Source organism: Haplochromis burtoni, unplaced genomic scaffold (assembly GCF_018398535.1).
Source record: "Haplochromis burtoni strain Fernald_Lab_line unplaced genomic scaffold, NCSU_Asbu1 Contig_48, whole genome shotgun sequence".
Lineage (NCBI taxonomy): Eukaryota > Metazoa > Chordata > Actinopteri > Cichliformes > Cichlidae > Haplochromis > Haplochromis burtoni.
In genome coordinates this window covers 108,640-128,164 of record NW_024582409.1, presented here as the reverse complement: position 1 = coordinate 128,164, position 19,525 = coordinate 108,640, and the positions used below count along the sequence as shown (strand labels likewise).

Sequence of the window (19,525 nt, the reverse complement as noted above, 5' to 3'; positions counted from 1 at the left end):
AGTGGAGTAAAAAAGCAGGAGGAACAATGTAAAAACATCAGTGAAGTACACTGAATCCAAATAAAGTAGTTCTAATCCTATTGGTGCTATTCATATTCTAACCTGATAATCTTAAAACAGCCTGCAGCACTAACAGTGCTATAGACCACGTTTTAATTTGTCTTCTTAATTTGCTTTCAAAATATTTTTTATGCTAAATTGTTTATTTCAAACAGTACATTTGTATTTCTGAGCAGAAAATCATTATATCAAATAAAGCTCTTAACGACCAAAAACAGAAACTCAGTTGCTCCATTTTATTTTCTTCTCAATGACAAGAATCACACCAAAAATACAAAAAACACTTTTCTTTTTTAACTTTCAGTATGAAGTGCTTCAAAACACACACACACACACACACACTGGAAACTGTTTTGACAAAAGCTCTTAAAAAATGTCTATGATGGAAAAGAAGCAGGGTTTCTCTGCAGGACAGTGTACCTCTGATCACCTGTGAAATATTACGTGTCATTTCATGTCAAACGTTGTGATTTAAACACATGAAGCAAACAGGAAGCCTCTGCCCTTGGGCTGCACTACTCACCTCTACTGTATCAACACCAGCTGGGAAACAGAAAGGCCCTTTTCTACTACAGCCTATCACCAGCTACTATACATTTGTGACACTCTTCAATTAAAACAGTGATTTCTCTTTTTTTTTCTCTTCCTTTTTTTGCTGCATCAAGAGGTCTTCTTCTTGGTTGCTGCAAAAAGTCTGTGGTAATGTGGGAGCGGGTACGCTCCAGGTCAGGAGCCTCTCACAGTCAGATCAGGCCTGTGATGCTAGCCTCTCAATGATTCTCCTGTAGTCCTCCACAACATCCTGATAACTCTTCTCCAGCTCCTCGTGCTGTGTCTGAGTGTCCATCTGACTCATGTGGGACACCAGCTCCTCTGGCCGTAGGCACTTCCTCATCTTCGCCAGCTCCCTCTGATTCTTCTGCACAAAATAAATGACATAAATCAGTGGCTGAGGCCGCATGCATACAAATTCTTCTGATTTCAAATTTTGGCTCAAACGCCTTCCTGTGTCTTCAGCACATGTTGGATAAACACCTAAAGAAGGCTCTCTTGTCTTTTCAGCATAGTAGTTGCAGTTTTTTTGTCTTGTTTTTGATTAAAGACAAACTCTGTATAGAGGAAGAGTTCAAAGCTGCTGTCTGGCATAGAGAAGAAAGACTGCAGCCAGAAAGTCATCAGTTTAAAATGTTTACTTAGCATAATTTTTCTTTTAATTCGTTTATGAAAAGATTTGAGGGGTTTTTTTAACCCTCCAATACCAAAAAAGACTTAAACTTCAATGCACTGGAGTCTTTTTATATGAAAAACTGATTAAATATCAGAAAAATAATCTCCATTAAAGTCTTTGTATATGCTACTCTCTCATCTTTGGAGTCATCTCTTTATTCAGTCTTTATTGTGTAACACACATTCTTCTTTCAATGGCTTTAACATCATGGTTTTGACTGCATGGCTCGTTATTGGAAAGTTAGAGAATGAGTTACTCTCTAATAAAGGGTTCTTAGTGTACAGTAATCCATCAAACAGTGTCTGAAATCCTCCTCATGACAGAAGACGACGGCAGAAGTTTACAGTCGTTAAATAGCTCAAAAATGTGAACAATGGAGATCCATCCATCCATTTTCTCATAATTATGCAGGTCCGAGTTGTGGGGGCTTTACCAATTTCTGTCCTTCATCTACCCAAGGGCTGCCTACAGGTAAAATACACCTGAACCATCTCACCTAGAAGAGGTCCTGCTTCTAGGTGAGATGGTTCTGCTGTAGGTTTACCTGATTGATACAAAACCCGTGAAGCATAGACTAGAGTCTTTACTCCAGGGGTCTGGTCCTTTTTTTGTCTCTACTCTCTGAACTGTCCTGTCTAACAAAGGCAAACAACGTTCAAAAGTAAATTAAAAACAAAAAAACAAAAATAAAAAGACATCTTAAATGCTAAGTAGCTTTTTAAGTTTAAAGATCTCTGTTACACATACTATACAACACAGAAATATACTTTAGGTTATTTTATACCTCTAGAGAATTAATAACCAGTGATTATCATTTATATGTCTTGACACCTGAAAAAGAAGTGAAATTGATCGCTGCCATTTCTGGACATGGGTGGTTAGATTAGATAATGAACATGCGACAGACACGTTGCAAACGCAGCATCAAACATAATAAATCAGACCACACACGATGCCTCCCCATCTCCAAACTCCAATTTAGTAATTTATTTTATTTCTGTATTTATTGGTAAATGGACTGGTTCTTATATATACCGCTTTTCTACTTGACTTTATACAACGTGTGCCGTTCACATGTTCACACACACCTTAATAAAAGCACTTTTTTCTATGTCTAAGTGCTTTCTAGCAAATATTATACACACAGTCTGATTCCTGATGAAGGCATCAGGAGGAATTCTCTTCCCCTTTGGCACGAAGACTAGAGCAGCAACACCCAACCTTCTAATAAGAAGATGACCTGCTTTCAGTCACCCTTGGGCAAAGGGTACACGGTGTTTGGGGATCTGTGTTATCAGCACACCTGTTAAAGGCTACAGTTTTTGTTTATCACACCGTAACGTCGTGTTGAAAAATGTTATTGTGCATTTTCTCTTACATTGTGCAGTCTAATCGGCTGTGTGAAAAGCCTGCACACACGTGCATGCACACACAGTCGCTGGGGAATTGGCGGTAAGAGCAGAAATGCAAAATCCCCCTTCACGTTCACAGAGCAGCTCTGCCATTCAGCTAACTACATGCAAAATCTCCTCAGGGAAGGAAAATCTGGCTCTGCATCTGGCCACCAGATCCTTCGTTGCCACTCTCCCAAGGAATTCCTCCTTCCCACTTCGCCGCATAGGTCTTTTCCATGTCACATTCTGCCTTTTTTGAGACATGCGGTTGCCCTGATGACAGCAAAGTCTCTAATGGATAGTATGCAAAGCCTCAGCGAGCAGATCGGACATAAAATATCACAAGCCAAACAGGATGCAGGGAGTTATTCTGGTGCATAGACACAGCATTTCCCACTGACAAGAATCAAGACGCAGAATAACGGACATTTTCGATACTCTGTTCGCTCAGTCTCTCAAACTCCCCCCCCCCTCCAAAAAAAAAGTCCATCAAGAAACCATTTGATAAGAATCAAATGAAAAGGAGTGAATTCTGAATAGTAGCAGCTTTCTGACAAAGTGCTTTAAACACACTTTCATGAAAATTATTTCCTTCAAAGAAATGCAAATCCCGACTAATGACATGTGCCTGAATAGAAAAAAGCTCCAGCGGCAGCAGAACCACAGACGCCTGGTGCGCCCTATTGTGGCTGTAACAATGCGGCACTAGTATTCTATCAATTTTCACAGGACTGAAGATCAATTTTTCTGCTGTTTTAAAAGGTAACATAATAAACAGTGACAATACGGGGCTGTAAGCTGATCAAGTGTGTGCAGTACACGGGCCACTTTTCTTCCTACACTGAATAGCTATAATGTTATGCTAACAAAAGGTGGAAGACTGCACACTGGATTCCTGTTTGACAGCAGCAGAGACAAGTTGACATTCAGATTTATTCGAATGCACCGAGGAATCACTTTGAATGTCACTTTGCAGGCACTTTTTTGGACCCGCTCCACACTGACATGTAAAGTACACCACGGCGAAGCTGTGAAAATTAAAACCTCACCCTGTAGGGTCCGAACAGCCTCTTCTTCACCTCTAAGCGGTACTCTCTCGCTTTGTCTTCATCGCTCATGTCTGTCGCTCTGAGGCGTAAGATTTCATAAACTCGCCTGGCATGTTTCTGCAGACAATAAAAAACAAGATAATTATTTTCATTTAATTACTTTCAAAATAAATCATTACGCCTCAACAGGAGTCAAACACACTTCCCAGCTGAATGGCTACAGGAAGTCCTAAGCAGTTACGGGCAGGTTGTAAAAGAAAAAAACAGAAAAAACAAAAATATGATATGATATGCAGCAGCACCAAAGAACAGAGAACTGAGTAGCATTTAGAGCAAAGGAACAAAATGAGTTGCTACTATGCTATATACTATACTAGTATAGGCAGTATTTATGTATTTTTGGGAGGTCATTTCTCAGTAAGTAAATAAAGCGTGCAAACTGATTTGCTAACATTTGCAACCGTGCACATATTTAACAGCGGAAAAGAAAAAAAAGCATATCTCAGTTTTTGTATTTGATACTGAAATGAACTGCCTGCGTCTGTGTTTGGAGCACTATTCAACATATTGAATATTTATCTGATACTGGACTGTGGCGCAGCCGCTTTTAAGCTCCTCCCTCTTTTTAACGCAACTGTCTTCCTATTTGCTTCCACTGGCAAATAGAAGGTTTGTGCATGTGTCTGAGGCTGCTGTGTTCCCACACAGATCTGAGAGTAGAGAAAACCCCCAGAAACGGAGCATTTAGTGCAGTCTGAAGTGATGACTTGTACAAACGCTGACCACATTATTTTAATATTTTTCCCATCCATTATTGTAACAGTGCATATATGCCAGGAAACAGAGAATAGCAGGACTAAGGCACTAAACTCTGAGCTTTCAGAGACTTTTCCACACCTCTGGTAACAACAAATAAAATCTTTTTGGATCTCTGCTCTAAAAAAAGTAATAAACATAACAAAGGTCATCAAACCTTTTCTTCCTCACTAATAAAACTCAATTTTGCAAACCTATCACAACTGCACCCTCATACAGCACCTTGTTAATTTTCAGCTTGTCTTGCGCCTCTTTGATCATGTCAGCTGAGAAGCCGAGGTGCAGTTTGTCTACAGCGAAGGATGGCAGGCCCTGACAAAGCTTCACCAGCACGTAGTCTCTCAGCTTCACATAGTTCTCAGAGGGGTCTTCAGCTGTGAACAGACAAAAACCACAATAAGACTCAAATGAGCTGATGGTGTTAATCTCAGGATTTTTCAACACCCCTGACACAGATGGCCTGGTTCAATCCCAGTGTGTTAAGATAGAGGAGGAGTGAAAGAAACAACAATATACTTCACACCTTGGAACTTTTCAAAGTAGAAATATGGCAAAAAAATACTCCTCAAAACCAGAGGAACTGTTAGCAGGAACCCTTCTTCCTATTCACTGCTAAACTTTTAAGTTCTGTCTTGAATAGGTTTTCATTCTGAAAAGAAAAGGCTGGGATGCCTCTTTAGTATTCACCCTCCATCTCCATGCAAAGCATCTATTTCGATCCAACTAGTTTCAATAGAGCACATTCTGGTATACGAGCCAGCCCTCCAAATTAACTCACCGTCTGGATCCACCAACTGCAGAGAAAAATCGTTTAAACTGTTCGTGGGTGACGCCTGGATCTTAGATTAAATGTTTATCCCACCTTCTTCAACATAGTAATTGTGTTTTAAAGGGGGGGGATAAATAAATAAAAATAAGTAAGATGCTCACCTGTGATGTCTTGCACTTTGGGCAAGCTGCAATAAAATCTGTGTACTGCCTCCAGAAGCTGAGCTCCGTGACCTTCTCCTTGGAACGGAGGCAGGATCAGCATTTGGCTGTTTAGTTAAAGGTCAGACACAGACACAAATATAAATGCCAAAAAAAGGAAAAGAAAACAAGAAGAAAACAGGTTTCTCCAGAATTTGTTGTTTTTCTCAGCAGGAGCAGATTCGCTTTGATTGAAAGCAGAAAATAATACACGGATCCATCAATGCAACAAATCAAATCAAATCAAAAGCTTATCTATAAAGTTGTTTTCAGATACAAATCACCCTGGTTTGGTACTGAAACAAAATCTGGTTGAATAGTTGGCTATATAAGCCAGTAATTTGGGCTCTTTGGGAAGAGGATAAAGAAATGTATAATTTTCCACTCCTTTCTCGTACAAAAGAATGGGAAGGCACGTGCTGCCCCGGCAATTACCTTACACGTGGTCGGGTTTTGTCTGGGTATACGTAGTAATTATAAACTGTCATGTAGCCAACAGTTGCGTAGAGAGTCTCCCCATCTTTATTGTACTTTTCAAATCTGCAGATAAAACACAAAGGAAAACAGGTCAATTACAGGCACACTCCCATGCAGTGTCCATTTTAGCCTCTCTGTTCCCGTGCCCACCCCTGACCCCCCTGACATCAGCACGTTGGAGCAGCCAGCGCCGCGATTGGTACACCTGCTGCAACCTGAATACATTATGCACTTAATTGGAGTACTGCAACTTAGAGGAAGAGAAGAGGTTGGAGGACGGACTGAGCTCCTCAAACTCACTTCAGCCCATTTTCCCCATTGTAACCATTAATAGGTGCCAGGGTAAAGAAAACACTGGCAGAGGCTCTTTTTACTGTTAAGACATTGTTCAGTATTTCAAAAGACAACAGTATTCAATTCAGCTCTTGCCCCTGAAAAATCTGAAAAGGCCTTCCGGCACAAAGGAAGCTCTTGCCTGATCAACAATTCTCCTACCGGGGGGAAATATAATCAAACTGGCATGGTAATTGGTCACAAGCGCCTCAAAGGGGGGCTTTGTTTTTCAATGACACAATAAAAGCTGCGGGCTAGAGCTCTGTGTGCGTGCGTGCGTGTGTGTGTGTGCGGGGGGTTGATGTCAATTAAGGAGGGCACTCACACAAGAAAGAAGTCCCAACGATCGTCGTCTGCGTCAATGAAACTGGCAGTCTCTATGAACCACATGAGGAAGGTCTGCAAGCGCTCATGGTACTCCCGGAATCCCGGGCAGGTAACCTCAGCCTGTGGGGGCGAATGCAGCGAAAATAAGAGGGTTTAAATCTCATCTGCATCGCTGTGATGCAAAACTATCCTCCAGATGAAAAAGAAAGCTGATTTTAAAACCTAAAAGGCTTTGCGGGTTTGCTTTGATGACTTTTTTGGTCCCCCACCTTGTGAATCTGGTAAGTGAGTTCTCCTGCCTCCTCGCTGTGGACCGTGTACGTGTGAAGCAGGGTGCCGAAGGGCTTGAAATTGGCCTCCTTCTCCAGCAGTGAGATGAAGTCATCGGTGTTGCAGGTGAACCCAGCAGGAATGATTTCCCGAATTTTCCCCTCGACGTCATCAGCCTGGAGAAAGAAAAAAAAAACCCCAAAAACAATAAAACACAAGGTGAACCCATTTAGCGATTCAACACCTAATCTCGCCTATCTCTGTATCTTTCCCGTATTTATACATATATGTATATATTGGCGCTAAACCAGAGTGGTGTCATTTATGTAGCTGAATACTCATGAAACTTCAGGAAAAAGTTGACGTCTACAAACACGTCGAGGGTTTCGAGTTTGATCCTAGGGGACTTTTCCGAGTGGTAATTTTTGTCGCTGAAAAAGAGTGCAATATATCCCGCAAACTCCAACCGGGAGCATACGTGTTTGGCGCCAATGAAAAGAAAACCATTAGGCAATTAAAACTGTCAGCTGAGCAGACCACAGCAGCACCCTCCTCCCTCCCGCCCCTCCACGATGAAAAGCCCACTTAAATCAGTACATTTACTACTTATGTTAAACCATGAATATGTGATGAAGTTGCCACAATAAACGCATTTCTGCTTCTCACTGGGAAATAAAATCTTATGAATTGATCTCAACTTAACAAACCTTTGGGCATCCATAATAGAGGCCTCTCCTCTAATCCTGCCAAGTGAACCCAATCAAATGAATTTGCCCCTGCGTTTTCAAAGAGCCTCCGAGACAAAGAGGTCCTACCCTTGGACTTTTTACTCAGTGCAACGTGTGGTTAGTTCAGCTGTAATGTTTGCATTGTATCCATTTCCACAAGGATTGACATGAGAACACTTTGCTAAGCAGCCCTTTCACACCATTTACATGTGTGATGGGCATTATTTCAGCACAGAGACCCTTGCTGCTCAGCATTGAAAACTGGGAAATGAAGAAGGTCTGAGCAAAATGCACTACAAAAGGCTAATACAACATACTGCTAATTCCCCCCTTTCAGACATCAGCTAATATCTAACTGGAAGTAATGCACCTGCAGCTGAATGCCTCTTAGCCATTGTAATTGTTCGGCCACATTTCTAGGGAACAAGGACCACACTTAAAAGGCCATGGACAAACAAGTCTCTTTGTGCTGGCCACTCTCTTACATACTAGACACTAAATTGCACAGCCTTCCAGAATAGATGCTTTAGTTTGGCATGAATATAACTTAATAATGTTCCTTTAGAACACTTTGTTAATGTCTTTGATTTCTAACAAGAAGCACAAAGGGAGCACAAACCACCTAATTTGTTGTGTCGGCATTGTTCCATCTCTTTAATCCAATCCTGAGGCCGTGCCACGCTGAACATTTGCAGTCATTTTTCTGTTTACAGTCAAAGTGTTACACATTAACGTGGATTATGAGGCTAATATAAAACTATTAGAGGTATTCAGCAATTTCCTATAGTTACCAGCCTGCGTGGAATAAACATCTGGTACTACATTTGTTTTTCTTCTGGGAAAAGTCCAGCAGTATGGCGGGTGGGGGTGTGGGGGGGTTTGGACTGATTTAAAGGGGAGAAAGGTGAGTTTTGATCAGTCTTGTATCAGCGTGGCAGCTGCATCAACTCCATCTCAGCCTCCCCTCGTTTCTCACCAGCTGCACCGCACCCCGACCGTCCACACGCACTCAGAGACAAACACTCTTCAGATGCAGCCTGAACTCTGCTGCTCCCCTCGCACTCTGCCTCTACACCAGCTGCACTCAAACCCTTAACAAGGTGAACACTCAGGGGTCAACACCAAGTAGAGGCACACACACTGCCATCACATTTCACGTCTGAATATCGGCTTTAAAAAACAGGTAATGGCTGTCTTTTACCTTTAAAAAACGTAAATTGGTTGCCTTTTTTGGGGGAGGGGATTTGCCTGAGAGGAAAGAAATCATGTCTGTATATTCCATATGAGGTTATTTATAATTTCACCGCATGCACAGACACACCAAACTAAGTTATACCAGCACTTCCACTACCACCAGTTGAAGGCCACATTGTCCAGTAGCGAAGCCCCCCTGCTGCTTGCAGACAAGACAGATGTCCCCCAGTTGAATCATTTGACCTCAGTAGGGGCCCTTGCTAATTCTGGTATTCATTTTGCATGTTTGACAGCGTGAGGAAATATTCAAAGCTGCCAGTGGCCTTTTGTGAAGTCTCAGAGGAAGAAGAGAACCTAGGACAAGCATTTCGCTTTACTGTCCGCTTTTGTCCAAATACTGGCCGTTCATATGTAAATAACTCTGACTGGCAATTAAAAAAAAAAAGGGAAAAAGAAAAAGAAATGGCAGGAAACTTTACATACTAAGCAGACGAGAGTTAAAATTAACTATAAAGTCATCAGCAGTCGTCGTTAGATAAAACAAGCATCTCCTTTTTTGATACGTTTACACACATTCGGCCTCAAGGAGCTCAACTGTCAATAACTCGAGCAATAATTCACTCCTACAAATACGTGTACGATACATCCAACCGGGTCACATTACTCCCCCTGCTGATTCCATTACAGAAAGCTCTAAAAATCAATGCCTCGTGTTGGACCCCCGCTTATACAACCATTCTCTTCAGAGGGAGGAGTGGGATTAGCGCAGACACACAGGGGACCGTGGTGTGATGAGATTTAGTCTAACAAAACAGGAGATCTCTAACTGGAATAATGTCACGCTCTCCCCTCCGGGAGAGGCTGCGAGGGCCCTCCGTTGAAGCGCCTTAGGTTTATCTGCTTCCCTTAACGTGTAATCGATCGCACAATTAGGGAGGAAACGCCTCAGGGAAGCTGCCTCGTGTTGGTCTATGAAAATTACAGCCTGATTTGTTAAAAAGTTCAGATTAATAAGGACATCTTTTGTGCCATACTTTGATATGTTGAGCTGTTTTTTTGATATGTTTTGACAAATAAAATAAAATCCTGTTCCATTTACGCTTTTCCCGTCACCTGCTGTTAGTTCAAAACACACAAATTATACGTGACACGGGGTATCGAATCTAACATTCGCAAAACTACTGTCAAAAATACAATACACGTCTCCCCCCCTTCTCAGATTAACAGAAATGCGTCGTAGGCGCTTCAGATCTTTTACACAGTTTTCTACTGTTTACCAAAGTGGATTCAGAGAGGAGCTGAGTTGACTTGTTTGTTTACAGAGGAAATTTAGGACTCTCTTTTAAGACTCTTGTAAGACAGCTTTAAATTTAAGACCATGTGTGATGGAAGCAGGCATCACAAATTAAACTAGAATCTAAATACAGTAAGGTGAAATCAAAGTTAACTTCGAGACGAAGTTGCAGTTTCAGCTATTTGTTTTTGCTATTTCAAAAAAACGATAAACTTGTATGAATAAACTGCAAATGTGTATCCTTTTCAAAAATTGAACTGAAAGAATCAGTTTGAATTTGATGACGTCATCTAGTTTTGTTCAAATAAAAATACAGTTGTTGTTCGACACGATGTCCCAGGCTGGCAGGCTGGCTAGCAACACCTTCCTCTTTATCATTATCAGAGTTTCCATCAGTGGACTGCAAGCCTAGCTGGTCATAAAGTGACCCAGTGAAAGCCTAACGCACAGAGGCTTTTTCTTGTATTTCTTTTTACATTTTTTTTTGCATAAAATGTAACTAATGCGTCTTATCAGGTAACTGTTACTGTTAAAGGACAGATCAAACTGTCCTTTCAGGCTGTAAGCAGTTTTGTACCACACCCACCCAACATGCTAAAGCGTGATTACCGCGTTAGCGTGTTCACATCCACCCAAACGAACCGGACCGATTTAAACGGTATACAGTGTTAATTTTAACAGCAAACTTTGATTTTGTTTTAGTCAAATTTTAGTCACCTAAGCTGTTCTACTTTTAGTCTCGATTTAGTTGAGTGTAAGATTATAGCGGACTAAATCAACAACAATTGAGCCACATTGTTTATGAAGATTCTTATTGTAGGTGACATCAAATGCAAAACATTTCCATATGTCTACTCTCCTCCTCCCGGGTGTTGACATTGTGTCGTGCTTCCATGAAACAGGGAGCATGGGAGGTAGCAGTACCCACCCTGTTTGTGTGGGGGAAATCAAATGTGCACATCAAACCTTACTGCACAAGATTACTTCTACTCAAAGTGTTTTTGTTGAGCGATTGTGTATACAGTTTACAAAAAGGAAAAAGAATGGAAACGCAAAAACTGGTTACATTGAATACAGAGCAGAACTTCTCACGTTAGAGCATAGGCAAAAGAAAAGTTAACAAAACACCACAACCCGGAAGGGGTGATTGATACTAACAAGACCTTTCATTACAAACCACACAGAAGTTAGCTGCAACATCACTGAGCTTCACATTCCCATTAACACAGACACACATCAGACCTCTACGGAATAAGCAAATCTGTTAGTCAGCAGGAACATCCTTAAATTGAAGGTTAGAGAAGTTTGACAGAAAAGGACCCCAGATTTTATCATATGTGCCCTTTTGGTTCTGGATGGAGCAGTGGATCTTTTCAAGACTGAGACACGACATAAGATCAGCAAGCCACTGAACATGGGTGGGCGGGGCAGTGGCCTTCCACCTCATCAAAATGGCACACCTAGCCAGGAGGGAACCAAAGGACAGCACCCGGCAATATACTTATCACCAAAGAGAGCAAGTAGGGGGTTGAGAGCCAGTTTCAGGCCAGTAGCCTTGTTCAAAGTTTAGAAAACAGATAAGATTGGCAAGATTACTTCTGATTGGATCAATTCCAAACTTGTCCTGCCTTTCCACACAATTCAATTAGTTGTGATTGGACCTCGTCTCTCCTGAACATTTCCACCTTGCTTTTAATTCAGTGACAAAATTGTGTGTGTGAGTGAGAGAGAGAGAGAAAGACATTTATCACCTCCGCACTAGACTTTCATTAGCTCAGTCGGCCTGTTTGTACACTTGAGCTGGATTAAGCTGAACATAGCGTTTGGTTACACCCCCCCCAAAGTTTTGGATCAGTACACTGAGCTGACTTGATTTGGACATTAAAAACATCTCTGGCTAATTGTTACTAGATGTTGTGGCATGTTTGTTTACAGTGCTGTGTATTACATCGGTATGACTGGACTCCACTCACACAGTTGTACCAGACAAGCATATTCTTACGCAGACACAGGGTAACACGAGTTTCTCACTGATTATCTACCACCTGATGAATGAAATTCAAACTTTTAGCAGCTGGTATTTAGCATGTAGAAACTTTGTAACAAAAAAAAAATTATTAAATAAAGCAAGACTGTGTTGATGCAGGCGTCATGACTCAACAACACTTACACAATAAATGATTAAGTGAAAAATCCACTCTCGGGCTAGACTGTGTTTTACATAATTATTAAAAGCACAATAGAGCAGTTTTTGGAAAGAAAAACACTACTTTTCAGCAGGAGGCAAAGTTTTGTCATCTTTTCTTCATATTCAAGTATTATTTTTATGTTTATGTCTATACTGGCGGCCTCTGATTGTGATAAACAGTGAGCAGAACACGGTATCTACTGTCTATTGTCCCCACGATAACACAACAAAGAGGCTGATGCAAGTATGATAAAAGAACGGCATAAAGAAATGACTTACCTCCACACAGTCGTACGTCTCTGTGACTTTTGAGGTATATTTCACTTTGAAGAGGGTACTCAGGTTCCCCGCGGCGTAGAAGAGCTGAATCTGAAGACCTTTGTAGCCAAAAGCAACCTCACTGCACAGAAAATGACTGAAATTACTAAAAATCCAAACAAGATTACAAAAAGTCGGGCAGTGATTTGTAAAAAGGACTGCTTTGTGTAATGTTCAGAGGGACAATAACGAACATCAATTATTCCCATTACATAAAAACAAATATACACCTGGAGTTTATAATAAATGCTTATCACAGGTCACTTATTTCGCTGTGCTGCATTGTTTCGTTCATCGTTATATCACTGGCAGTTTATGACAAAATAGATTCATCATTATGCAACTGTGATTAAGGTTTACTAGCAATTACGCTTGCCGAAATAATTAATGCCCCAATTACAGAGTTCCCTTTGAGCTGATTGCAGCAAGTGCAAAAATAACCAATCCTAGTTTTGACTAATTTGGAAATGCAATTTAGAAACGTTAACGACGTGCTACTGTAAGTCTATGCGCCGACACAGGTGTCACTGCCAATAATGCAGTGTTGCTCCGGTTCAGTGCCTCTTTTGTGCATCACATTACAGTAATTTCGCAGCTCTACAATAACATGCAAGACCAATTATCATTTATGTTCGCACATTATGTTCCTTTCTGTGAATCCGACACTGGAAACATCACTGTGTGCTGTCCATCAGGAAGAATCACATAAAAAGATCACGTATATTATTTTTAAAACTTTCTGTCAGTGACGCAACAGCAAAGTTTTCTGCTAGTCATTAATAAAATCAGTTAACTGACTAAAACTAGGGGGGGTGGGGATGTGTTACCTTAAAATGCAAGTAAAAATCCTTAATCAAACCACTGGTGTGGGCAGTTTAAATGTGGAGTAACTCATGCACTCCAGGGGCCACTTATCAGACCGAATCACACTTCATAAACCCTGACAGGGGCAAAGAAAATGTGCAAGGCTCAGGACCTTTACTATTACAACTGTATGGAGACACATTTGAGTCTTATAATGAAGATGCCAGAGGCTTTAAAATAAATTAGCCTATCAACATTACTAATAGGTGAAAATGATTCAAATCTTTAGCTATGTGACGACTCTGCAGTGGGCCATTTATGATTAACTGGTACTTCATTTTTGCATTGTCATAACATTTAACATCACTAATAGCATGCTTTGTTGCATTTCTGAAATGACTGAACTATTTATCATTCTTATTATCAACAAAGGAGAACCACTGTGACGTGGATGTATATACAGGCTGACTTTGAATTGGCATGTCCATAAAAATACGCAGGGCCCTCTGAGTCTTGCAGTGTTTTTGCAAATTAATCATCATAAAAGTAGCCCACTTTGATATTGATTAATACATACAGCATGTAAGACTGGATGTCTGGTAAAGTTTGCTGCCACTTTTATGGCTCAGTCTTTTAAAGTATATATGGAAAGAGGTATATTTTAGTGCAGCATGTGAAGTCTGATGCTCCGAAACTTATCACCATCTGTGAAATGCCTTAGTCCAACAACATCTCCTGAGCTGCTGTCAAACTAGCAGCAGTAGTGAAGTTGTAGATCAGATCCATTTCTTCTGCAACAGAACCACTCGCACAACCATGAACAAGCAGATGGATGGATCCAGTTCTTAACACTGGTTTTGCTCTGCTGTACTTCTGAAACGGTTCCCTTTCCTGAATTTTGGATGTAGACAGTCATGATGTAGACACTGATCCTAATGTTTAGCAGGGTTATAAACTTGCAACTTTGTTATCTGGTGTTTTGCTGCCTCTCTGCAACAATGTCCTGGATTCAGACCCACTACTGGTTGAGGCCTGTCTGTGTGGATTTTGTGTATTCTCCCTCTGCTTGCACGGGTTTCCTCAGGCACACCAGCTTCTTCCATAAGTGCTGGGTTAACTAGCAAATAAAAAATGCCCATTGGTGTGAATACAAGCTTTAATTGTTTTCTGTCTCTATGCTTTGTGATTGATTGGTGGCTTGTCCCAGACGAACAATGTCTCTCAACTACCACGAGCTGTGATTTGTGATTTGGCCACCACTGTGTTTGCATCCAGTCAGACTAAGAGACAAGCGTGCGATATGACTCTTGTAAAAATATTTACTTTGAAAAATGGTTAAAAGGCAAAGTTATTATGACTTCTAGAAGCACAACATCAAAGTGTGTCAGTTTTAAATAAACTGGGATAAAGTTTTAGTAGATCTAATCTCGCCGCAGCTTGCAGAGCTTTGAACAAATCAATTCTAGGGAGGCAGCCAGTTTACACTGCTCAAAAAATATTATAGGAACACTTAATCACAATATAACACAAACTCTGTTAAACTTCGGGGAGACTGATCTGTCCAGTTATGAAGCAGAAATGATTGTGACTCCATTTCAGCTAAATCAGTGCAAGCTGAAGGGACTGGAGAAGACAACCCCCAAAAAGGGAAATGGTTTTCCAGGTGGTGGCCACAAAACCGCCACTCTTTTCTAAGCCAACCTGTTCGATTTATCTCTAGTTTTGCTTTTTCCTGGTGTCCCTGTCACTCCTGGTAGCATGAGATGGCACCGGCATTCCATTCATGTTGCAGAAGCAGTTCAACTTCACCAGGATGGCACATCCATGCATAAGTGGAAGAGACAGGCTGCTACAAGAGCAGAGCTGGTACGGGCTGTAGAAGAGACTGTTATCTGCTCCTTTGCATGCAGCAGAACAAAGTGTCAGAATCTGGGACGGTGACAAGACGTCCTAACGTTCTTTGGTAGGACCTGTGCTCACAGTCCAGCGCTGCGCAGCATTAGCAAGAGAACACCAGAAATCACTGATCATATGTAGCACAGTATCTGAATTTTGGACTCCCTAAAAAAAACTTGTATCATCATCAGCTTCAGAACTCCAGCATCATGCTTATTATACATCTAAAAATTTGCTGATTTCTTGCAGACTCTGTGTCAGAGATCAACCAGCCACCATTCAGCTCAAACAGCAGTAAACAGTTACAAGTCATTATATCACCAATAACTTCTGTGAAAGAATTACTTGTTCAAAAGATGTTGAAGGTGAGTTTAATTTGGGTGCTGTTATTAAATGAACTTGTTGGCCTAAAATCATCCATAATTTCCTCCTCATATTACTGCATTTGCAAGATTAATCTCCAAATTCATGCCACTTATAATTATTGCTTAAATCACAAAATGTAAACAGACAGTAACCACTACCAGTCAGCTCATGTATTGACTGTTTACTGCGTCTTAATTAAAGATTCATGAATATGTTTTCTTAAGGAGGCCAATTACTGTTAATGTCTTCAATACATCTTTATAAAGTCAACGCAGGAACCCAAAAGGAACGCTAGACTTTATAGCCAAAGAAAGACAAGCCAAGGGAATTGTATAGTGAAAAACAAAATTTATAGTCACACTGCTACAAGTATTGAGCCCTGTAGTTTTATTTTACTAAACTGTAAACTGACATAACACCTGAGTGATAAGAGGGCCTGAGAGCTGGATTTGAACAGACTTAGTAACTACCATTAAGGTGTCTGTCTAATTTTGTTTTTATGCATGGAAAAAACTGCATTTTTTAAACCTGATAACATTATGTTTGTATCATTATAAATACTCACTCGTCTCCAAAGACTTGGTGGCTGTACTCGGGGTGGAATGTGGTGCTGTCGTCGTCAACATCCTCTGGAAAGCGAACTGAGTGAAGGGGAAAAAAACATGTTCAATTAAAGTGTGAAATTAGGAAAACGTACCACAAAATGTTGGAAATGTATACACGCATTTATTCATTAACACAACATGGGAAATGAAGAAAAAACAAAACCTACCCAGCTTCAAGGATATAGCTTCATTGGTGTCACACTTGTACTCAGCCAGTTTCTTTTCCATGGTGTTTACATCTGGGGCAACACAGAGGAAACAAAGTATGTTAACAATTGTTCCATTTCACCCTGAGAATACAGCTGATCATCTGACTCCACCTCATCACATCACATCAACTCTGTCACACAAATCCACTGCATGTCCTCCTTCAGTACATCCATCAATCTACTTTGAGGTCTTCCTCTTTATCTCCTTGCCAGGCAGCTCCATCTTCAACATCCTTTGTCCAATGTATCTACTATCCCGCCTCTGCACATGTCCAAACCATCTCAGCCTCTCCAACTTCCTCCTGCCACAATCACCCCAAACACTCATCTCCACCTCTCTTGTACAATCTCTTCCTTCACGGAGTTCATCGCAAGTATTTAAACATCCACCTTCATGACCTCCACTCCTTCCAATCCATCTAACTCTTATTCATGTACACACACACGTATTCTGATTTGCTTCCACTGACTTTCATTCCTCTTTTCTCCACAGAACACCTCCAGCCTCTCCTCCACCTGCTCCCTACTCTCACTACGGATCATAATGTCATCTGCAAACATCCTAGTCAGCAGGGACTTCTGCCTGTCCTAATTTCTCAACCTGTGGGTCACTACTGCAAACAGAGTTTGCTCAGTTTATCAAGAGGGAAATAAAAAGTGACAGGTTTTAGCTCCTCGCCACTTTCCACAAGGGCCACTGATGTGTAATAATGTAGTAAATTTAAATTTCATTATTACTTTTGCAGTTACAATAATGTCTAGTCGGCAGAATGAGGCTGGCCATTAGAGAGCCACTGCTCCAGCTTATGACTGATTATGTGAACAACCTCACCTGCCACCAAGAACCCTATTGTTGCAAACATCAACAGCTCTTTTAAACTCTGCCTCAAGCCCGACTTATACCTAACTGGACTATAGCTGTGCAACCCATGGACAAACAGAGATTTACCACGATGTAAAACTGTAGATCCAGTGCTCTGACCGGATGAGCTACTAGTGTGGTCCTATCAAATAAGCATGCCAGCCTCTTAGTTCAAAATATGTGTCAAGATGTTACATAAAGGCACGCAAACAGAATATAAACACTTGGTCAGCTACTCCACGTTACATAAAACGGTCTAAACTAACATTACATGCGCATCATCCCTCTATTCAAAGCCTATATTCAACCTGAAATCAAAGCCTTACAGAAGCACACAAGCATTCAAACATTATCAGCTTGATAACGGGGTGCTAACGTTAGCAAACAGGCCAGCTGCTGCCTCCGAAATCTAACGTTGTGTTTTCGAAGACATCGCGAGCTGGTTTACAACTCCAGCGAGCTTAAAGCAGCACTGAAGTCCACCTGACAGTGAACAGCATTAAAACAAAGACAAGGAAACCCAACCTTAAAACGATTAGCGACCTTACCCGCCATTTCTGCACACTGTGTTGTACGTAGCAGTGTTGTCCCAAAAGACCCGCGGAATTAGTAGGACTTCCGGGTCCGCGTGTTTCCGTGACAACAGGATGTGAATTTTTTTTTTTTTTTTTTTTTTAGTAAAGTGTAAAAGAAATTAAAGCATTTAAAGTTTTTCTTTCACAAAATATCAACAATGTATTATAAGTTATTACAAGATTTAAAACATAATATCTAAAAACAGGATTAAACTAAAAGTTAAAAAAGTGACGATTACGTCATTACACGCCAAATAAAAAACAAAACACTGAACTGAGATACGTTCATCGTTTCATCAAAGTGATTATCTGTTTTTTCTTTTTTTCTTAAAGGAACACTTTTCTGTTTTTTAGCTATTAACATGCTACACCGTACTGTAATTTCTCATAGCCCTTTTTTTCATAAACACTTGATGAACTTGATCAACAAGTGTGTCCATCCCTATAAAAAATAGAACTTTTGGCATTTTGCTGGACTGGAGCATTCATGTGTGTGTTAACTCATTTCCCAGGAGTGGACATTCTATTAAATTCAAACCAATTTCAGGCTTTGCAATGCTCAGGAAAACTGCAGAAAACCCAAGAGTTCCATCTCAGACTGTACAGGCCTCAGATAGTGTGTAAAATGTTAAACATAAGATATTTGGCCATAATGCACAGCACCCCATTTGGCTAAAACTAAACACACATGATATACACATATTTACCTTTACCAGAAAATTATTGCTTATGTAGCTGTTTCTACAAGCTATTGTATAATGGGGGTATTCTTTTCTTTTTCACATGATTGTACCTTAGAAAAATGCAGGACAAATACAAATGATAAGTAGTTATGTCACATATCTTTAAAATTTAGCAAATAATGATAATGAATGAAGGTAGCCTAACTTTATTATCACTAACTCCAATTATTTAAGTATGATATTAAAGCTGCATTACTCTAAGAGGCAAAGATATGATACTAATATTATTAAAATGACAAGAATGAGGTTTATTGACCAGACAGTTTTGACTTTCACCTATACAATTTCCCACTCAGATCAGTCACAAATCTTAATACTGAAATTTAGGTGGTTCAGATGTGTTATGTGATGACATATAAACAGAATTAGATGTTGATGTTTCAACATCTAAATATCTATCTAAATGTATTATGACTAAGAAAAAAAAAACAAAAGAAAGTATTATCAGAGTTATACTTGTCATGTGAAATAGGAGTAAAATCCAGTGGACTTAAACACCCAGTTAAAGGCATTTTTACTGAGTCAAGGCAGTAATGTGTTTAACTTAAATGTGTATTTTCATATTTTCTTTCTTCTTCAAAAAATAAAAAAAAATCCAGTAAAATGAAAGCCCGAGGGGAAATCATCCCACACCACATGCACAGCTGATTACTGTCATACAAATGTGGGGAAAACAGCACATTTTGGATAAAAGTCCAACATATTTGGACAGTGAAGTTGGTGAGAATAAAGAAAGTGGTTAGGTTAGACTACTGTGATATCTCAATGAAATAAACAGAAATTTACTCTCTAGGGGAAAGTGCAATTTTGAACATCCCTC

The 19,525-nt window shown here is 40.3% G+C and overlaps 1 protein-coding gene across 1 annotated transcript; it reads right to left on the bottom strand.

The window, feature by feature from the left end:
• Positions 1 to 273: 273 nt before the first annotated feature.
• Positions 274 to 18,020, bottom strand: hat1 (histone acetyltransferase 1). The gene is made up of 11 exons (XM_005921508.3): positions 17,936 to 18,020; positions 16,484 to 16,555; positions 16,277 to 16,352; positions 12,607 to 12,727; positions 6,923 to 7,099; positions 6,652 to 6,773; positions 5,952 to 6,056; positions 5,478 to 5,584; positions 4,770 to 4,921; positions 3,732 to 3,848; positions 274 to 979 (listed from the first exon to the last, which is right to left on the bottom strand). The coding sequence occupies exons 1-11, from the start codon at positions 17,940 to 17,942 to the stop codon at positions 809 to 811; spliced, it is 1,227 nt and encodes a 408-aa protein (XP_005921570.1). The 5' UTR covers positions 17,943 to 18,020; the 3' UTR covers positions 274 to 808.
• Positions 18,021 to 19,525: the final 1,505 nt, after the last annotated feature.